Source organism: Arvicola amphibius, chromosome 6, assembly GCF_903992535.2.
Source record: "Arvicola amphibius chromosome 6, mArvAmp1.2, whole genome shotgun sequence".
NCBI lineage: Eukaryota > Metazoa > Chordata > Mammalia > Rodentia > Cricetidae > Arvicola > Arvicola amphibius.
Genome location: NC_052052.2, coordinates 32512015 through 32534100, shown reverse-complemented (window position 1 = coordinate 32534100; position 22086 = coordinate 32512015). Strand labels below are relative to the sequence as shown.

Here is a 22086-nt window from a genome sequence, read left to right as displayed (position 1 = left end):
CGGTGCGCGTCTAATACCCCTGGTTTCTCGTGTGCCTAGTGACCAAGGCTGAGAACAACCTTATGTCCTCAAGTCCCTCAGAGATCCTCTTCCATGAAGCATCTCTCCAAGTCTTTCATTTGTTTTTATTTAGCTGCTTATCATCTCACTGTTAAATGGTGAAAACCTTTTATTTTACACACAAATCTACAAAAGAATTGAAATTTTACCACTGGATAGTCTATACACAAGTACTGAGTATTTTCCCATTCTGAGTTTTACCTTTTTGTTTTTTCCTGAGACAGGGTTTCTCTGTGTAGCCAGCCCTAGTTGTCCTGGAACTTACTCTGTAGACCAGGCTGACCTCAAACTCACAGAGATCCACCTGCCTCTGTCCCCAAGTGCTGGGATTAAAGGTGTGTGCCACCACCGCCTGGATATGCCAGGAGAGTTTTACCTTCCTATTCTCTAAATTACATCTTTTGAATAGCAGTCAATTTTAATTTTGGTTAAAAAAAGTTACCTAAATTTTTTCTTTTCTTTCTTTCCTTTTTTTTTTTTTTGTTCTATCAACTGAACCCACACAGTTTAGCGTGGGCTATGCAATCGTCCCAACACTGACCCAGAGCCCCACCCCAAGTTCAACAGTTTTGAATCTTTCAACTCATGCTTCTTTTCTTTTCTTCTTTCTTTTTCTTTCTTTCTTTTTTTTTGAGATGCGCACCACCATGCAGATTCAGCTCACACTTCAGTCTCTGTACACGTACCTTTTGTGGGTTTGTGATTCTGTTTTTGAGACTCTGTAGCCCATGCTGGCCTTAAACTCATGGTTGGGCTTCCCCAAGGTGCTGAAACCGCTGCCGTGAGCCGCAACACCTGATGGTGTTCTTTTGGTTTACAAAGCGAAACTCTTATTCTCGTTCTTCTATCAGTTCAAACAGGGCTTTCTTTTTACATCCTGTCCAGGTCTTAGGTCTGTAGCTTTTTGCTTCAAAGTGCTGTGTATCCCTATGACATCACCCTGATCCTTGCCCACTCACCTCCACCCTCAGGGTGGAGATTCACTCATCCCCCAGCTGCTTGGTCCACTCTGCATGCCTCTGATGAGCTGCGCAGCGTATAAAAGGGAAAGGGGGACTTGCCAGGTGAAATGGCATTCATACATATGCTTATGCCAGTCCTGTCACATGGCTCTCCAGAACCGTGCCATCTTCCCGCTGCCAGCCGAGAATACAGGTTATAGCGGTTTCTCATTCTGACCATTAGACATCATCCAGCTTTCCAATTCTTGCCAAAGAGGTAGAAAGCGGTATTTTGTTTTAACTTGAACATTTCATACCCATGCCTAGCCTAAAGGGTTTCTTAATTCTTTAAAATGCCTATTCCAACTCTTTGCCCATTTCCTATGGTGATATTGAGGACCCCCCCCCCAGCCCTTTCTATCTCTGGGCAGGGTCACACAGCCCAGTCTGGCCTTGAACTCCGACCTTCTAACTTTGCTGCCAACCTTCCTTGATATTGGGATTTGGGGTGTGCACTGCCACACTGGCTTCCATGCAGTTCTGGGGGTCAGAGCAGGGCTTCCTGCACACTAAGCAAGCCCTCTCCCAAGTGTGCTGCAACCCATCAGGGTATCTGCACCATCGCTCACCAATTTCAACACTGACGCTTCCCTTCCTGGCATACCATCTGCATGTTAACTGTGTCTGTGGGACCCTTAAAACACGAAGTCTTTACATTTGATTTAAGATAGTTCGACATTTTCTCCCCATGAGTTTCTGTGATTACTGTTTGTCCTTTGTTTCTGTTTTGTTTTCATGGTCTTGTGTAGCCCAGACTGGCCTGAAACTGGCTCTGCAGCTAAGGACGATCCTTCTTCCTGCACCTTCCAAGGGCTGAGACCACAGTGCGCGCCAGGCCCAGCTAGGATATCTGCATTTAAGGCTTTGTTCCTGTCCTTCCCTAGACATTCTGCTGCAACTGTCAGCGTGATTGCAACTAGAAGTTTCGGAGGGATTAATAAAGAGTGGGGAAGATGGGTGGGTGGCACCATTTCAGGCTGGGGGACTGGACAGAGGAGGGCAGAGGAGAAAGAAGCGGGCACCGTTGTTTCCTGATTGCCCTGCTGTCAGCGTTCCACGCCTGCCCAGCCGCTGATCCTCTCTCTCCCTGAAGCTCTCAAGCGTCCTTCACAGTGAAGGGAACAACAACCAGCTCCGCCCCAAGGCAGCCCTTTACTTCCTTCTGTGTGACTGTTCTCTTCTCAAGGATTTCTTTATAATTGCGGGTTTGTGTGGGAACGTGCATGAGTGCAGGTGCCCAGGGAGGACATGCAAGTGCGACTGGCTCCCTCGGAGTCGCAGGCACACATATGTGGGTCCGCTGCAAGAGGCAGTGCGTGCTGCCAACTGCAGCAGTCTCCTTCCCTGACTCTGAAAGCTTGAGGCTCCTTTAAAGTCTGCCTTTGTGTGTGGGTTTCCCAGAAGCAGTTCTCCTGAGCTCTTTCACTGAGATGTGTGCCCTGCTGTTCATAGCGCCAGCGTCACACTCACTAAATCTCTGTAGCAGGGTGTCTGTCTCCACTCTCTAATTTTCAAATTGTTCTCTTTTTTTCCCTTCCTGTGTTAGCATCATCACTAATGCCTTTCGCTGTCTGACACTAAAAATGCCTTCATATGAGAGGCAACAGCCCCTCCCTGCTACAGAGAGAGGTCAACCTGGATATGCATTGTTTCAAAGACACAGGAGAAGCTCCTGCAAGCCCAGAAGGGAGAGAACAATGGCAAAGGTCAGCCGTCTAGACAGGAGGGCTGGAGCGTGGCTTTAGAACCTGAGAAGACTGTGGATGACTAAGGCCGCCAACAGCAAAGGAAGGAGATAAGAGAACTATCAGAATTTCTGTCACTCACACAACAAAGCTGGGTGATTGTGGGGTATGGCCCAGCTGATAGAGTGCCCGCCTTGCATGCCTAAAGTCCTGTGTTCAATCCCCAGCAGCTAATGAAAGTGAGTGGTGACACACACCTGTAACCTAGGCAACGCAGGGGGTGGCGCAGAAGGGTCAGTGGCTCAAAGCCATCCTCCACTCTAAAGAGTTTGAGGCCAGTCTGGGCCACATGAGACCTTGTCTCAAGAGGGAGAAAGTTGTGATTCGAGAAGCACACTGACAGGTTTTCCTAATGGTCCAAAACTGACCCAAAAATACAAGTTCCTTCTTCATGACACAAAGTCCCCCACATGGCTTCACTTTTATTCATAATTACACATTACCTACTTAGTGGAACTCTACAGAAAAAAAAAATACTGAACTATAAAAATCGGATATAAGTAAAACCAGAAGGAGCCTGGAGCGCCCTGCAAAATGAAGTCAGTATCTCCTGAGCAGTCGGTTGACAGGACGCGCGGCAATGGACCACTGCGCTCAGACAGCTCCTCTCCGCCCACATTCTGACCCTTGCTCTGGAATCAGCATGCTTCCAGTACTGCCGCAAACTGGGCATAGTGAGAAATCACAGTTATTCTTGCTTAAGTTTCAGCTTTGAGTCAGTACAGCCATGAATTTGTTGGCTGTAGGCTGCTTAGAACTCTACAGTTAGTCCCACTGCACACTGACTACAGCTAGTCCCACTGCACACTGACTACAGTTAGTCCACTGCACACACTGACCACAGTTAGTCCCACTGCACACTGACCACAGTTAGTCCACTGCACACACTGACCACAGTTAGTCCCACTGCACACACTGACTATAGTTTGTCCACTGCACACACTGACTACAGTTAGACCCAGCATACACTGACTACAGTTAGTCCCACTGCACACATTGACTACAGTTAGTCCCAGCACACACTAACTACAGTTAGTCCACTGCACACTGACTACAGGTAAAACCAGTGCACACACTGACTACAGTTAGTCCACTGCACACACTGACTACAGTTAGTCCACAGCACACTGACTACAAGTAAGACCCAGTGCACACTGACTGGCCTTCAGTTGGCTGTGGGGTACTGCTAAGGGGTGTGCAGAAGGAAAGACAGCTCCAGACCTAAGGACTCTGTGTATTACACAGGTGGGGGTCAGACCCCTAGAGACCAAGTGCTGAATGCAGACCTGTCCCCACTCAGCACCAACTCACTTAAAACTCAGTTTTCCCATGGAAAGAGATGGCGTGCCTTTAATCCTACTATTTTGGAGGCAGAAGCAGGTGGATCTCTGTGGGGTTGAGGCCAGCCTCATCTACATAACCAGTGCCAGGCCAGTCAAGGCTGCATCTTGAGATCCTGTCTCTGAACAAACAAAAATCCCAAGCCCTGGTTTTCCCATCTATAAAACTGGTTAAGAATGGTCAAGTGAGGCATTAAGAACGTGCTAAGCCACGTGCATCTCAACTTTCAAATGTGGAAGTACTACCAAACTACACCTAACAGGGCCAAAACAAGCATGCAAGCTGGCGTGGTGGCACAGACACTGGTTAGCTCCTAACTACAGAGATGGAGGCAGAAGATAAGGAAATCTAGATCACTCAGCTACAAATCAACTTTGAGGCCATCCTGGGCTAAGTAAGACCTGTTCTCTCTCTCTCTCTCTCTCTCTCTCTCTCTCTCTCTCTCTCTCTCTCTCTCTCTCTCTCTCTCTCACACACACACACACACACACAAAGTAAGAAATGTAAGCTTAGCTCAAAGAACATGAATCTTCAACATATTTTAGTAGGGACTGGAGAGATGGGTCGGTGGTGAAGAGAACTTGTGGCTCTCCTACAGGACTCGAGTTTGATTCCCAGCACCCACGTGGGAACTCATAGCCATCCGCAACTCTAATTCCAGGGAATCTGACACCCTCTGCTGACCTCTGTGGGCAACAGGCACATAAGTGGTATGCATGGAGGCAAAATGCCCATAAACATAAAATAAATTAATAATAAATCTAAAATTTAAAAAACTTACACAAGTTCTTAGAATATATTAAAATATAAGTTTAAGTGTGGTAGTATGAGCCTACAATTCCAGCACTTGGGAGGCTGAGGTGGGAGAATTTGAGGCCCAAGAGCTGTGAATAACAGGCCACATGGTGAGGCTGTAATTAAATAAATAAATAAATAAATAAATAAATAAATAAATAAACAAACAGAGATCAACAATTAAAAAAATCTCTATCATGGTTGCTGAATTTTGGGGACAGATACAGGGGCCTCCTAGGAATAGGACTTCTAATATGCAAATATGTCCGGAAGGCTATGGTGCAGGGCCACTTTTGCTGGCTACAAGCCAAGTCTCCTGAACCAAAGATAGCACACAGCTCAAAGTATTTATGCCTGACACGAAACCAGAGATGTACTTATGTGTTTATACAAAGCCAAAAACAACACAGTGACTCCTGGAGGCAAACCAACAAAGCCAGTGATCAGGGGAAAGGTGATCTGGGGAACTCGGGCCCATGGCAACAGTGGCATGGTTCGTGTCAAATTCCTACAACGGCCACTGAGCACAGAATCTGTGGGAGGCTGCACCCCTCCCGGATATAAACCAGTGAAAAACGGATATTGGTGCATTTGTAAAACCCCAAAAAAACATAAAAACAAAAACAAAAGCAAAACCCTCCATCACATATAATGAAAATATGTTCTTTGTTATTTGTTTTAACTTTGCTTAAAATTTTACAATTTCTTTCCTATAAAAATTTAATAGACAAGAGTAGCATCTTCCATTTTCCTTTTATGATTCCTGGCCTGATGTCATGGCAATGAACTCTTTCCAGCCGTAATATTACACTCTTTATAACCTTGATATGGAACTGATTTTGGTGTGAGATATGAGAAGGATTTAACTTGCACTTTTCTGACTAAATTAGGCAACGGACTGAAAACAAAGCAGGATAACCCATCACCGCCCTCAGACCTCAGTCCCTGTCTCTCAGGACCGCACTTCTGGGTACAAGCTCCTGCGCTACAGGTCACAGGTCCACCTTCTTCCTACGCTGGAGGCGCCGTTCCATTACTGTGCCTCAGAACAGACTCAGATGTCTAGAAGAGCAAGTTTCTTGCCTTATATTATTATTACTACTCTCAATTTTAAAAAAGTTAGGGTCTGGAGAACTGGCTCAGCAGTTAAGAGCACTTGCTGCTCTTGTAGGGAACCTGGGTTCAACTCCCAGTACCCACTTGATGGCTTACAACCATCTGTAATTGCAGTTCCAGGAGATCTAATGCCATCTTATGACCTCCTGTGAAGACCAGGCACACATGTGGTGCACTTATACATGCAGACAAAACCTTCATACATATAAAATAATAATGCTAATAAATCTTTAACAAAGAATTACATTTCTTTATCTTGTGTGCATGTCTAGGCACGCACAAACATGCCACTGTGCACACGTGGAGGTCAGAGCACAGCCTGCAGGAGTCTGTTCTCTCCTTCTATCATATGGGTGCTGGGGATCAAACTTGGTCAGGGCTTTGCAGCAAACACCTTAACTCACTGAGCCTTCTTGTCGGCCCCAACTCTTTCTTCTAAAATAAAGATTTTATCGAAATAGATTTAATTTTTAAAAAATACTTAAAAATAAAATTCACACTCACCTAGACAGGTCTTCTGATGTTTGGCAAATATATACACTTGTGTGGGCATGACCTCAAACGAGATGGGCAGCGTTTTATCATCAGGGAAAATCCCTTCAAGTTCCCACGGTCCTCCGCACAAATCAATCACTGACATAAATCTCTATAGCCAAGGACTAGTCTAGCTCTTTCTAGAATTTAATCTAAATGGAATCACATGATCTGTACTCTTTCCTACCTGTTTCTGGCACGCAGAGCATGGCCATGGGATTCACGCAGGTTGTCTCATGCAACAGTAGCCTGTTCCCGGTTCACTGCTACGTGACGCTCCCCTGTGCACTACAGCACACTGTTTCACTCGTCCCTAACAGAAACTGGGGGTGTTTTCAGTATCCGCTATTGTTAATAAACCTGCCACAGACATTTGCCTCCAAATCTTTGTGCAGACAGAGGTTTTCATGCCTCTTGAGTAAATGGTTACAGACACACAGATGTGCATGCTTAACTTCTTACAATGTGTTTCTAAGCTTGAGGTGACCCACACTTTAAAAACTGTTGCTGGGAGCTCTGTTGGTCTTGAAAGAGTGGCCCACAGTAGGTCTTGCTCTTGTGTGAGACTTTGACACCTAGGGCATGGCCTGGCAGTGCCCGTGCTGCATACCCGGCGTTGAGAGTTCTCCACTGCAAGAGTGGGGACTCCCGATATCCCAGCACTGCTTTTCCTCGTCACTCCCCACTGCCACCTCTCTCTGTCATCCTGGGGCAGAGCTGCAGGTGGGAGGCCTCAGTGTTTCTGCCCAGGGAGCAACAGCTCGGACTCACTGGATTCCTCCCATAGATGTCCAATACCCCTGGATGGGCCATCCCGCAAACTCCCCCTGTTCCGGATGTCCCAGTGCCGCTCCAGGTATCTCTGAGTAGCAGAAGCCAACACTACCCATCCCACTCGGACCTCTGAACAGAGCGGGTGGTGCACTGGCAGGAAGCTGGGCAGCTGGGGAGCTCGCTCAGTGTGTTCCTTCTCAGTGGCTGAAATCTACACCTGTGTCCTTTCTGGACACAGCCCTTTTGTTATTTTGCCCACGGAACCATTATTTATAACGCTACAGCTACTTCTGTCACCACTTACTCTGTTGTCACGGGGAAGTGAATATCTAAGCCACGGCAGAAATGCCACCCTCCACTTCCCTTTCTGAAAAGATTAACTGGATTACCTGTGTGTGTCTATCTGTGTGCACGTACGTGTATGTGTATAAGGGTACTTGCAGAGGCCAGAGGGGTGTTGGATCTGCTAGAGCTGGAGTTACAGGTGGGTGAGAGCCACCCAGTGTGGGCGCTGAGAACTGAACTCAGTTTTGAGACAAGATCACAGTAAGTTGCCGAGACTAGCCTTGAAATCACCATGTGGCTCAGCGGATCTTGAGCTTTTGATCTTTTTCTTTTAATGGGGTGTTTTTTTTTATGTATACAATATTCTGTCTGTGTGTATGCCTGAAGGCCAGAAGAGGGCACCAGACCTCATTACAGATGGTTGTGAGCCACCATGTGGTTGCTGGGAATTGAACTCAGGACCTTTGGAAGAGCAGGCAATGCTCTTAACCACTGAGCCCCTTAATGGGGTGTTTTGAGACACGGTTTCTCTGTGTAGCTCTGGCTGCCCTGGAGACCAGGCTAGCCTCAAACCTGGAGACTGGCCTGCCTCTGCCTCCCCAGTGCTGGGACTGAAGGTGAGTCCCATACCCAGTGAACTTCTGATCTTTTAGTGACAGCCTCCTGAGTAGCTATGATTAAGGACCTGGACCACCAGGCTCAGCTTATCTGCTTCTGAAACAGTGTCCTTGGCATAGAGCCCAGCCCGCGTCAGCTTCTGGCTGTGGGGTTTGTAAGTGTGTGCACAACATCATGTTCCCACGCTATTTTTCATCTGAAATAACTTCGTTAAAAGATTTGGGTTTTTTTTGTTTTGGTTTGGTTTTTTGTTTGTTTTGTTTTGTTTTTTTGCTTTTCTGAGTCAGTGACTCAACTGTGTAGCCCTGACTAGCCTGGCTCACTATTTAGACCAGGCTGACCTCAAACTCACAGAGACTGCCTGCCTCTGCCTCCTGGTGCTGGGATTAAAGGCCTATGCCACCACACCTGGCTTTTAAATTATTTTTAATGGTTTGTGTGTGCATGTGTGTGTGTGTGTGCATGCATGTGTGCATGTGTGTGTGTATATTTGTGTGAAACAGGTATTCATGGATACCAAAGCATCTGATTTCTCAAAGCTAGAGTTGGGTCACCTGACTTGGGTCCTCTGCAAGAGCAGCAACCTCTTTTAACCACTGAGCCATCTCTTTAGCCCTCTCTATGGCACTGTATAAAACAGGTTGATAACCAGGCTAATCTCAAACTACTCTTTGAAGGTAAGCATCTGACCCAGGCCTCTGGTATATGCGTTTATCCAGAAGCGGCCCAGGGCTAAGTAGATTGCACCCCTTTACAATAAGCCTTATAATTGCTAGAACTGCAAAACTTCTATCTGGAAGACACTCACACCTTTAATCCCAGCACGTGGAAGGCATAGGTAGGCAGCTCTCTGTGAGTTTGAGGCTAGTCCAGTCTACATCATGAGTTCTAGTCCAGCTAGAGCTACATAGTGAGACCCTACACACACACACACACACACACACACACACACACACACACACACGCACACGCACACGCACACGCACGCACGCACGCACGCACACACCCCAACCTCCAACAAGGCAACCATTAGGGCCTGCCTCTTTTGCTGAGTGAAGGTCTCTCTCTGCCTTGGTGTCCCACCCAGGCTTGCTCCTCTTCCTCTCATACTACAACACAGAGATTCCACAGTGAGACAAACTCAACATCCTATTCCAAGTCAAATCTCTAAGAAGCTTAAGAGAGAGAATGTCAGGAACATTGTGATTACTGGTTCATCAGCTCACAACACAAAACACAGCTGCTGGTGACTAAGAATGAGCCACCCAGGCCCACAGACAGCACACTGGCTGTGAGCCGCTGCCACCGCAACCTAACCAACACCTCCATGTTGCCTCCTCAATCTCCCTCCCCCACCTTTTTTTTCTTTTTTGAGCCAGAGTTTCACTAGGTGACATAAGCTGTTCTGGACTCTCTATGTAGACCAGGCTGGCCTCGAACTCACAGAAATCTGCATGCCTCTGCCTCCCGATTACTGTACCACGTGGGCCGCCAGGTCCAGGTTCTGTCTCTTTTGGAGGTTTTAGCCCTGTCTTCTTTCTCATTCCCTCCTTTGCCTTTTAATACCTCTTTGAGAGCCCTTTCTCTCTCTCTCTCTTTTTATCAAGTAGAATACAGAACTAAATCCTCTTCAAAATTTGTTATAGTTTTCAATATGAAATGGGTCTTAAAGATGGAAAATCAGAGTTCAATTCCAGCTCAGCTGTGTGACCCTGGTACATTAATTAAGCGGCTGGGGTTTGTCCAACTGGAAAATAAAAATTAAAGACATCTTCACAGACTGATATTAAGAATTAAATTAGGTGAAATAAAATGTATCTATTGTCTGGCTGAGTGCCTGCTATTATGGGTCTTCCATAATGCTAATTCCTTTCTACTTCTCTAGGAAAATATTATTTGATCCTTAGTTATGACTTCAGTGGGGACTTTTCCACTGACATGCAGCCACTGCTCAGAATTCTATACTGTCTGATACAGAGGTTCCTTACCTGGGAGCACCCAATCTTAATTCTAAAAATAAATCAAGGCAGAAAAATTTGAATAACTTCTTGAAACACAAAATAGTGATAATTATAAGCTAAGCCTTTAAAAAGAAAAAAAAAATCCTATAGCCCAGGATGACCTTGAACTCACTATGTGGCCACGAATGACCCTGAACTTCTGATCCTGACTTCACCTTCTGAGCACTCAGATTACAGGTGGGAGCCACCAGAACTAGTTTTACTGGTACTGGGCATTGTGCACGCTAGGAAGGCACTCCACCAGCTGAGCCCAGTCCCAGCCCAAGCTAAACATTTAAGAGGCACGAACAATATATACAAAGCCATAAAGATTTAGTAAGGTATTTTAAATTTCACCTTAAAATTACCCAAGTAGTTTGGAGCATGTGAGAAAAATCTGGTCTGTTTCACTGCCATGGCTGTTGCGTTAGGGCCTCAGGACAGTGGTGGCCAGGTGCCAGCTGCATCTTCCACCTCCTTTTAACTTTGCCCCAGGGACTAACCCTACTCTCTAGACCAGTTAGTTACATGCTCACATCCAGGAGCTGTCCATAAAAATAAAATTGGTTTTGAGAAGAATCCAACTAGGCTTGGTTTCCTAAACCAGGCTAAGATTAAACAAAACGGCCAAAGAAGAGCCACGGGGGTTCCCCTTGTGGTGCTTCAAGCTGTTGCCAAGAACGAAATGTGCTTTGATGGGTGTCAAGTACGGTCATTCTCTCAACTGCATGCCTGTAACACAGAGGACATGGGGAACAGAAACCAGACCAGTCAGGCCGTGAGGGGGACACTACATCACATCTGAGACCAGATGGAGGGAAGGGGCTGGGAGTTGCTGGGTCACTGGTATTCGAGTTAGACGTAAGTTCAATACCAAAGGGCTGAAAAGATGAAGGAGACAGTGTCCCGGAGGAAATGAAACAAAAACAACACCAAACTGAAAACGCAAGGAAAAAGGAAAGATGAAAGTTCTGAAGACAGACAAATAAACCAACTTAAATACCAAACCCCAAGGCAGTAACCGAGAAGTAAGGGTGGGGTGCATCTGACTAATTAAAAGACAAGAGCCTTCGGGAACTTGAAATCTGGGTACAGTCTGAGGTTTGAACCCAAGAAGAGCACATTCTCACCGAGCACGTAAAGGAAACTGAGACACGCCACAGCATGCAGATTGAAGGGGGGGGGAGCATCAAAGCTCTCAGCCTGCAGCGACTGGAGGGTGGGAGGTGTCTACGCCTACTCCCCACAGGCGTGGCAGCTACGCGTAAGCTACAGGCTTGGCGGGAACGACAGTGGCCATACTTACTGGAGTCTTCCCATTGGAGCAGGTGCAGCTTCCAAGCAGAATAATACAAAAATCCCAGGACTAGGAAGAGGCAGAGGGCTAGCAGCAGATTGCGCACAAATACCAAGAGTCCCATCTTCACATGATTTACCATGTCCTACATGACCTAAGAGCAAAAACAAAAAAAGCCATTAAGATATAAAGCTATTATCATCCTTATGCGTGAAGAAACTTCAGAGACGGTTTCCACGTGAACGGCAACCACTGACTCGCGGCAAGGCACCTGTCTCAAGGAGCCCTCTCTGGATTGCGCAGCACCAAGTCATCCATGACCTTGCTCATGCCAACAGCCAATCAAATCATTTTTGTAAAAGTGTACTTTTTTTGGTTTCTGGTTTTCGTTGGTGTTTTTGAAACAGGTTTCTCTGTGTAACAACCACGGCTGTCCTGGAACTTTTATAGACCAGGCTGGCCTCAAACTCACAGAGATCCACCTGCCTGTGCCTCCCCAGTGCTGATGTTAAAGACGTGCACCACCATGACTGCCTTGTAAAAGTTTATTTTTATTCCATGTGTATTGAGTGTTTCGTCAGTGTGTGTGTGTGTGTGTGTGTGTGTGTGTACCGTGTGTGTCTAGTGCCTGCAGAGGCCACAAGAGGACATCAGATTCCCTGAAAATGGAGGTACAGATGGTTGTGAGCGTCCATGTGAATACTGGGAACTGAACCTGGGTCCTCTGAAATAGCAGCAAGTGTTCTTAATGACCAAGCCAACTCTCTAGCCTCTCAATTCTTAAAAAAAGATTTTTAAAAGCTGTATGTTTATCTATGGGTGTACCGACATGCCTGTATGTACATCACATGCATTCAGGTGCCAGGGATCCCCTGTAACTGGAATTACAGGCAATTGCAAGCAGCCCAATGTGGAGGGGGTGCTGAAAACCCAACCTGAATCCTCTAGAAAAACAATACATGTTCTTAACCACTGAGCCCTCTCTCTAGCCCTTTGTAAATTATGCATATCCTCCTGCGTGTGGTGGGGCATATTCAATTATGAGTGCAGGTGCCTCCGGAGTCCAGCAGAGGGCCTCAGCTCCCCCAGAGCTGAGTTACAGGTGGTTGTGAGCCACTCGAGGGGGGTGCTGGGAACTCAAGTTCTGGAAGAGCAGTAAAGCACTTTTAACCACTGCACTATCTCTCCAGCCCTCAAGTAAATTATGTCATATGCCTTCCCATCATGACCTTAGTCCCTGCCATTACTATGTTCCCCCAAATGAGTTTATACTCTCTGCATCCATTCTGTACACAGCACCATTGCTTGGTTCTCTTTTATATCGTTCAAAACAAGGCTCTCTCTACACAGCCTAGGCTGACCTAGAACTTGCCAGTGTAGCCCAGATTGGACCCAAGGCTATGATCTTTCTGTCTCAGCCTCTGAGTGCTGGCTGAGACTTCCAGCGTGTGCCACCATGCCCAGCTCTAACATAAAATCTGAAAACGTTGCTGCCATGCTCAAACTCCTTTGAATTTATTTTCTTCTGCTGCTAAATCAAGGTAGGGGCAGACTAAACAGTTTATAGTAAAATACATTCATTATCTCAGAGTCCTGAAGGCCAACACACTATTACTGAGTAGCTCAGCCAGGTCCTTAGTGTACAGTTACGTGAGACCGAGCCAGTGTGCCAGAGGCTGCACACTTCCAAGAAGCTCCAGAAAAGAACCCCAGTCCATGCTCACTCCAGCTGCTACGTGATTCTCACCCCTGCAGCTGGCTCCCTTGCAGGATCAGTCTTTGCTTCTGTAGTCTTTCTCTAACTTTCTCCATAGCCCCATGAGTGGTGGAGGCTAAGCCTCTCTCACTCTCTGATTTGCCCTTCTTTAGAGCCCGCTTCTGCTTTCAGCTGGAGAAATCCTTCACTTTCCAGGACTCCTGTGATTATACTGGACCCATCTACTTAATCCAGGCTAATTGTCCTCTTTAAATGGCCATAATCTTCATTTTATCTAGAAAGAGCCTTTGCCAAGTCAGGTGACATATTCACAGGCTCCAACATTCAGGGTGCTGGCAGCTTCAGAGACCACTCTGCCTCAAGGATCTCTTGTTCCACTCTAAATTCTTCTGAAGTCTGCTCTATAGCGTAAGTCCCTGCCATTTTTCAGGCGGCCCCTGATTCTCTGAGCTTCATCAGTGCCCGGTACATTAGCCATTCTCTGAATGCCACCTCATTTCCCTTCCCAAGGCCTGCCTGGAACTCATTTTCCACCCCCTTTGCTGTATAGTACACCCTTTGATACAAACTTGATTGTAACCACCATCCAAGAAGACTTCCCTGAGTCAGATCCCACACCCCTGTCTCAATCACTTAACCCAGTGACCAAACAACATGAAAAGACACTGTGTAAACATTAGTAACGGGATATGGCTCAGAGGATAAGGTGCCTGCGGCTGAGCTTAATGGCCTGAGTTCATTCCATGCAACCCCTACGGTAGAAGGACAGAGCTGTCCTCTGACCTCCATGTGTGCTATGGCAAGCCCGTCCAATCCCAACATACATAGTATAGAAATAAGCACAGGAATGGCTGGGTAGTGGTGGTGCACACTTTTAATTCAAGCACTCAGGAGGCAGAGGCAGATGGATCTCTGAGTTCGAGGCCACCCTGGTCTACAAAGCGAGTTCCAAGACAGCCAGAGTTGCACAAAGAAACCCTGCCTTGAAAAAAAAACAAACAAAAAGATATAAGTGTAATAAAAATTTAAGTATTAATAACAAAGAGATAAAAAGTTAATTTGCGGATGATGGAATAGCCCACTTATGAGAGCTTTTCCCTCATGACTGAGAAAGACACAAGAATAAATGGGAAATTCAATAAGGTAGGTGATTATAAGATTAATTTACAAAAAAGTTAAGACCATCTTTAAAAACATGCCAAAGATAAACGATTAGAAAATGTAAGATAAGGGGCTGGAGAGATGCTCAGTGGGTAAGAGCACTGCCTGCTCTTCCAGAGGACCCAGGTTCAGTTTCCAGCACCCACATGGCAGCTCACAATTGTCTGATACCTTCACAACAAAGCACATAAAATAAAGCTAAATAAATTGTTTTAACAAAAAGAAAGAAAGAAACTGAAGTTGTCCGGGGAGTGGCCAAACTTTGCTTTGTCTATATCTTCTCAACACAACAGCGGGTGAGAGGACCTTGCAACATATAATGCAACAGTGGACACCAGCAGTTTTCTGATCAAGCTGTGCTCTGCCAGCCTGGGGATAGCATCAGATCCCATGGGCGGAGAGCATGGGCTCACAGACCCATGCCAGGTGCCAATCACAAGCCCCAGCTGGGGTTCCCAGTACTTCTGACCCAGGGGCTACAAACCAGAGTTCTCCAGACTGCCTGCCTAGGTTCCATTCATTTGCTGGGCTGGCTCACAAATCCCAAAGAAACCCTTGTATTTAGCAACTGAATACAAGACATTATAAAGGATAAAGAAAAAGAGACATAGCCGGGCGGTGGTGGCGCACGCCTTTAATCCCAGCACTCGGGAGGCAGAGGCAGGCGGATCTCTGTGAGTTCGAGACCAGCCTGGTCTACAAGAGCTAGTTCCAGGACAGGCTCCAAAAAGCCACAGAGAAACCCTGTCTCGAAAAACCAAAAAAAAGAAAAAAAAGAAAAAGAGACATGGTAGGTGACATAAAGGAAAAGGGACAGAGGGCTTCCACGGCCTCTGCAGCTGGCACCCCAGGAATCTTGACCTGTTTAACTGCAACCTTTCGTGTTTTGTGGAGCCTCTGGTATGTGGACAAAAATTTACACCATGGCCATTGGAATCCAACTTCAAATCCCTGAAAAGCTTGGGGAGTGAGACTAAAGGTCCCAACCCTTTACTGCAACCTCAGTCTCATCAGAAAAAGCATAGTTTGGATGAGACTAGCCACACCCCCCCACAAGCTACCATGTTTGAATATGTGGTCCACAGTGGAACTGTTAGGGAAGGACTAGGAGGTGTGGCCTTGAGAGAGGCAATGTATCACTGGGGGTGGGCTTTAAGGTTTCAAAAGATCCAAGTCATTCCCAGTGTCCCTCTCTCTGCCTCGGGGTTGGGTCTCAAGGTGTAAGCTCTCCTTTACTGCTCCAGAGTCATGCCAGCCTGCCCGATGCCATGATTCCTGCCATGATGGTAATGGACTAAGCCTCTGAAACCATAAGCCTAAAATTAAATGTTTTCTTTTATAGATTGTCTTGGTCATGTTTTTTTTTCATAGCAGCAGAAAAGGAACTAAGAGAACCAGTCTCCATCCTACAGCCATAGAGCAGATGCCACAGGCACACATCAAGAGATCACTTCAGATATTCTAAAGATTTTAGGAGTTATATTGCCAGGAGACAGAGGTGAAGACCAATTATACGTGTCACAATATCTCCAATGAAAATTTACCTTCTCTTACATAATTATAATCCAAGCTTTAATTATTAACAGACATGGGACAAGACAAACATAGTGGGACCACAAGTGGATTCTAGAAATGAGCCCCTTCAGACAGATACACAGACATATAGGCATGAGTTTATCGCTATACCCATAAGTACATTTATTCAATGCTAAGCACATCCATATAAAGACCTGAGAGGCACCATTATCGCTATGCTAGCTGCCCCTAGGGAACAGGAAGGGGCCTTGGGAGGCCTCTGCTTTTGCTTATACACTTTAGAATTGTATTTGTAATGAGTCACAGTATTGTCTCCATAAAGAAATCTACAATGTTTCTACTCAGCTCTGCTACAAACAGAAAGGAGTCCTGTACAGGGGACCTGCGTGATGCCAGTGTGGTGGGGCTGCAGGCTGCCAAGCCTGGCGACCTGAGTTCAAGTCCAAAGAGTCATACCTATGGTAGAAGGAAAGAACCAGACTTTCGCAAGTTGTCCTCTAACCTCCACGTCTGTGCCGTGGCATATACACACATAGAGATTACTTAAAAGCAGCCCTATGCAGGAATGCCCATCAGCCACACAGATTCTAAAGATAAAATTAACACCAGTTCAAATGCCCTATTTGCAAGGAAACCACAAATCTCGGGTTCTTTGCAGCATGTCTTCTGGGCCTTGACAGGAAGCACACTGAACAGGCGGAAGGAGGTGTGATGACAGGATGCTGTAAGCTGTGTGGGTAGGGTTTAAAAGAGCCGCTGGGAGACTAGCAAGGGCAGGGGAGCAGACAGAAAGGTGTCCAGGCAGCTGTGAGCGCTGGCGGCGGGAGAAGACAGGCACTCGATGGAAGCAGTGGGGTGCAGGGCACAGCGCTCACAGGGACAGTGGCCAGCAGCAGTGGGGTGACAAGAACATTCTAACCTCTTGCTCACCCTTGGATCTGCTGTTCTGCCAGTTTTGTCAACTCTCAAATGGAAGCCAGAGGGCAAGGAAGTGAGGTGGTGCAGTTCACCAAGGCCAGCCACTGCACACGGAGAAAGGGTGAACAGTGGACCCCGGAGGGCAGGGGAGTAAGGTGCAGAACAGGATGCACTGGCCAGAGAGGAGGAAGCAAATGATGCAGAACAACACGGACCGGTGCCTAGGGCGCACAGCTGGGTGGAAATGACCTACAGAGAGACACGTATGCATATGTACAGCTTCATCCTGGCAACAACAAACTGGGGTGCCCACAATTTAAAAGTTAAGCGGATCTGAGGCTGGAGAGATAGCTCATGGTTAAGAGCACTTGCTGTTCTTACAGAGGACCTGAGTTTGACTCCTAGAACCCACAGGGCAGCTAAGAACTGCCTGTAACTCCAGTTCTCAGGGGAGCCACGCTTCTCTTCTGGTCCCCAAGGGTTCTTGTATACACATGGTGCATATAAACTCACATAGGGATACACACACATAAATAAATCTTTAGAAATTAGATTTGGAGGGGGTATATTTCAGGGTCTATTTATTCATATATCACCTTCAGTCTTATAAAAACCAACAGGCAAAGTTTTCAAAGTGAAACACACCAGAGACGTTTTAGATCTTGTCCTGTGTGGGCCTTCCCCTGAAGCCATCTTGTTTTTCAAGACACGGTCTCTCACTGAGCCTAGAGCTCATCGGCCAGCTAGGCTGGCTGGTCAGCGGGTCCCAGAGCTGGGATTAAAACCACCCAGCGTCTCATGTGGGTGACGGAGGTCAAGTTCGGGTTCTCAGGCTTACACAGCAGCCCCTTACCAACCGAGCCACCTCTGGGCCCCAGAGACTTGGCTTCTAGTGCACAATGGGCTCTGTATCTTAACTGAGAACTTAAGAGCGAAAGATGTCAGGAATAATCGATCCACCTACCACGTGCACGTGATTCTTAGAGAGGGCAGAAGCTATGGCACGGACGTTGCTCAGTGCAGCCAGTCGGTGACCACAGCCTTAGGCTCGGGCAGACACAGGACAGGCCACGAGTCCATCTAACAAATTTACCCATCTACCTAACAAAGAGCCCACGAGCAGCATTGCTACATACACAGCAAGGAACAGGGAGGCCCCGGGCTCCACTCCCAGGACCGCAGAAACAGACAGAAACCCATATATAGATGCTCCGCGTCCTCACCGCCATAGGCCCTTTCAGGGGCTGAGCTGGGCAGGACCTGTGAGCACACACATGAATGTGCACGCGTGCTCTCTGCACCTGCACTGGCCTTTACACACTGAGAACAATCAGTTCTCCCTGATACTCCCAATCCTAATACAAACCAAGTGATTAACCCTTGCTTTTCCCTTTCCAGCGTTCGGTCATTCAGAAATCCTCCCGCCACTGGCTTCAACACAGTCACTTTCTGTTGCCCCCTTGACCCCACTGTGGACTTCGGCCTCTCCCTGACCTTTGACCTTGCTCAGCCCCTAAAGCATGTGATTCATCTAATGAAAGTATTCAGAAAAGAAGGGAGGAAAAGAACTCATCTGTCTTAGGCATTCTCATTCTGCAGTCAACCCCAAAGGGCTGGTTTATTTTACCGTCATTATGCTGACCATTGACAGCTGCTAAGTCATCTGATTCACAGACTCCTCTGACTTTCCCTCCAAAGGCCTCGTCCACGGGATTGACCACCACAGGTGATGTAGAACAACGCCATTACCATTTTCACAAGAGCAGCTGTGACCTTCAAGCTCGGGCTGATTTGAGTGACATTTCTTCACAGAAGTGGGTAGGGAGGATCACTGTGCCCTCGCCTGAGAGTCCAGCCTCTCCCTCTGACGAGGCCCTCTCAGCCGTGTGAGTCTACACACACTGCAAGCGGTAACGAGGTACGGAGGAAGCAGAAGGGTTACTGAAGCAGGAGACTCAATCTATGCAGCCACGGAGAGGTTGCTATTCCATGCTTGGAGGGAGACGTTTTGGTGGTGTGGCTGTTCCAGGGTTACCCATACTCCCGGAAGTAATCTCTCACTCTTGCTCTGTAAGTAAGCCTATCAAACTCATCGGCTCACCAAGCTGGGCTCAGGTGGAACCGTACATTGGTCTGTTGTCAGTGCCTTACCAGGGATGAGCAGATACTTGCTCACCTCTGGAAACGTTCACAGGACGGGAGTGCCTCAGAAACCCTGGAAACAATGCTCGACACTCCCAACACACCGCTAATCACAGGCCAATCAAGCTCTACGAATTTTACCTTCTAGTCACACCTGGAGCCCTCCACCCATCCTATCGGCTAGACTGTTATAACATGTTGTCCCGGGCCTCCCATAATCTCTGGTTCCGTAGAAGACTCATAGAAACCGATAACTTCCGTCCGCACCCTCCCAACCCTCGCGCTCAGTAGCCAGTGTAATACAATTGACTCTAGGAGCAGACTTCTCACCACCCTTGGGTTATTTCCCAAGCACTAAGTCAGGCTCACCCACCTCCCATGGCACCGCCATCTTCCCGCACACCTTCCACAAGCCTTCTGTTCCCACCAGCGAACTTCTGTCAGTGTTCAGAGCTCACCATTCCCGCCCAAGGTCAGGCTGAAGCCTTCGTTGCCCACTTGTTCTGAGTCAGGGCCCCACTGTATATCCTAGGCTGCTCTCTGGTGTAGCATCTTTTTTTAAAGATTTATTTTTATCTATACCTGTGTGTGTAAGAATGCCACATGTGTGGGACAGTGCCGGCCAGAAGAGGACACTGAATCCCTTAGAGCAGTTTAGAGATGGCCGAGGACCCCCTGATGTGGACGCTAGGAACCAAACTCCAGCCATGGCAGAAACCATTGGATCACACCCCTTCCTCCAGCCAATTCCTGCTTGCCCTTCATCCTCAACTTAAAGCACAAGGAAATGCTACCTGCCTCACGCCTTAGCGAAGGCTTTCTGCCGGATTCTCCCACAGCACCTGTGCAGCCCGTCCCCTTTCCTATTATATTGGTAAATATAATAACCTAGCACTTAGATTCTGGCTCACGCAGGCAGGGAAAATTGCTGTTATGTTTACCATTGTGCCCTGGTATATGTTCAAACACTTATCTGTTGACTACCTGATGACTCAATAGGTTACAGCATGCTTTAAAAGGGCTGTTCATGCCACAGAAAACTATATGGCCTTAATCAGCCACAGGAAGAAATTTACACAGATCTGAATCTACTGAAAGAAACTACACCCAAACCGTTTCTAAAACAACCTACAGTTGATTACTTTCCGAACTAAACCAGAAACAACTGGAATGGAGGTGTCAGTACTGCTGACCCTCAGACTCAGCCACAGGATAGGGCGCTACCATGCAAACCCACAAGCACTTCCAGGACATCTTCCTGTAAAGGCATCAGAAGCAAACCAGGTCTTCATTTATCAGTCGTTGTTGTTGTTGCTGTGTCCTCCTCCTCCTCCTCCTCCTCCTCCTCCTCCTCCTCCTCCTCCTTGTTCTTAGTTTCTTGAGACCAAGTTTCTTTGTGTAACCTGAAACTCGTTCACGTAGGTCAGGCTGGCCTCAAACTCATGAAGATTGGCCTGCCTCTGCCTCCAGAGAACTGGGATTAAAGGCGTGTGCCACCACTACCTGGTCCTTTATCAGTTCCTTTCATTTAAAAAAATGATTTTTGCTGAGCATACCCAAGCTATTCAGAATTCCTACTTGGCTGAGCAGATTTAAACAGTTAGTATATACAAAATCTATGACATTATTCTACTCAGAACAGTTGTGTTCTTTTTCATCGCAACTAATAAAATAATTAATAGTGCTGATATTCACGTATTACTTACTATGGATCAGCCACAACTCTAAGAGTTTTATTTATTAGTTCTGCCTCTCGAGTCTATGAAGTTATCATTTACAGCTCATAGTGAAGAAACCCAAGCACAAAGCAGTCCGAGATCACAGTCCAGTATACAGCAGAGCCAGACTCAAATTGAGATGATCTGGCTCCATTCATCCTTGTACCACCTCTTTAAGAAAGAGTCTGGGAAGCAACTAACCAGCAGAACATGAGGCTCTGGGTTCAAATCCCCAACACCAAAGAGACAAACAGAGAAACAGGGACATACTCAGAAAAGCTGCATCGGAACAGTAAGAGCCAGGGGGTGGCGCATGCCTCTAATCTCAGTCCTCAGGCAGCAGGGCTGAAGGACAGCCTGAAAAGCAAGGACCAGGCCAGCCAGGGCTACATAGTGAGACTCTGTCTCAAACAAATAGAGAAACAGTAACAGCAAAGAACTGGTACATACAGGAGCTACATAAACACAGGATAACAAAAGTAGAAAGAATAGGGAAAGTCAAGAAAATTGAGGAACATATGGGAGATATATATATCAGGGAACCAGCAAAGGTCATTAACAAGATGAGCCTGGAGATGTAACAAGAGCTCAAGGTGCAGCGCCAGGACAGAGGGGCTCCCACGCATGCGTGTAGCTCCAGGAGAGAGGGGCTGCTACCCATGTGTGCAGCTCCAGGCCAGAGGGGTTCCCAGGCATGAGTGCAGCTCCAGGACAGAGGGGCTCCCACGCATGCGTGCAGCTCCAGGACACTGGGGTTCCCACGCATGTGTGCAGCTCCAGGACAGAGGGGCTCCCAGGCATGCATGCGGCTCCAGGACAGAGGGGTTCCCTGGCATGCGTGCAGCTTTAGGAAAGAGAGGTTCCCAGGCATGTGTGCAGCTCCAGGACAGAGGGACTCCCAGGAATGTGTGCGGCTTCAGGACAGAGGGGCTTCCATGCATGTGTGCAATGCTGAGTTCCATCCCCAGCAAACAGTCAGTTCCACCTAAAAGAGGGCTACAGAAAACAAACACCAGGGGCAGAAGGCAAAGAAAGAGCACCTAGGGAAAGAAAACTACATGTGATTAGCTTTATGCTGTTATGACCAAACCCCCAAGGAAAGCAAAGCGAGAGAAGGTTTAGTGCTGCTCACAGTTTGAGAGGCATCAGTCCAAGGCTACTGGACTGCCCAACTCCGGGCTCGCAGTGGGGCAGGATGGCGTGGCACAGGAGAGTGGAGTGGAGCAGAGGTGATTCACTCTGTGGCAGCACAGTGGGAAGACAGCGGTAACCGGAGCCACACTTCCTCCACCTAGGCCACACCTTTCTCAGTTCCACATCACAATAGA

At 47.2% G+C, this 22086-nt stretch overlaps 1 protein-coding gene across 5 annotated transcripts in view; it reads right to left on the bottom strand.

Annotated features, from left to right (window-relative positions):
* St3gal3 (ST3 beta-galactoside alpha-2,3-sialyltransferase 3) overlaps window positions 1-22086 on the bottom strand; it is a 209291-nt gene that overhangs the window by 171200 nt on the left and 16005 nt on the right. For all 5 annotated transcript variants that reach the window (XM_038332403.1, XM_038332404.1, XM_038332399.1 and 2 more), the window contains exon 2: window positions 11576-11720. In XM_038332403.1, coding sequence (XP_038188331.1) covers window positions 11576-11708 — 133 coding nt within the window. In that variant the 5' untranslated portion in view covers window positions 11709-11720. The remainder of the gene's footprint in view (window positions 1-11575; window positions 11721-22086) is intronic.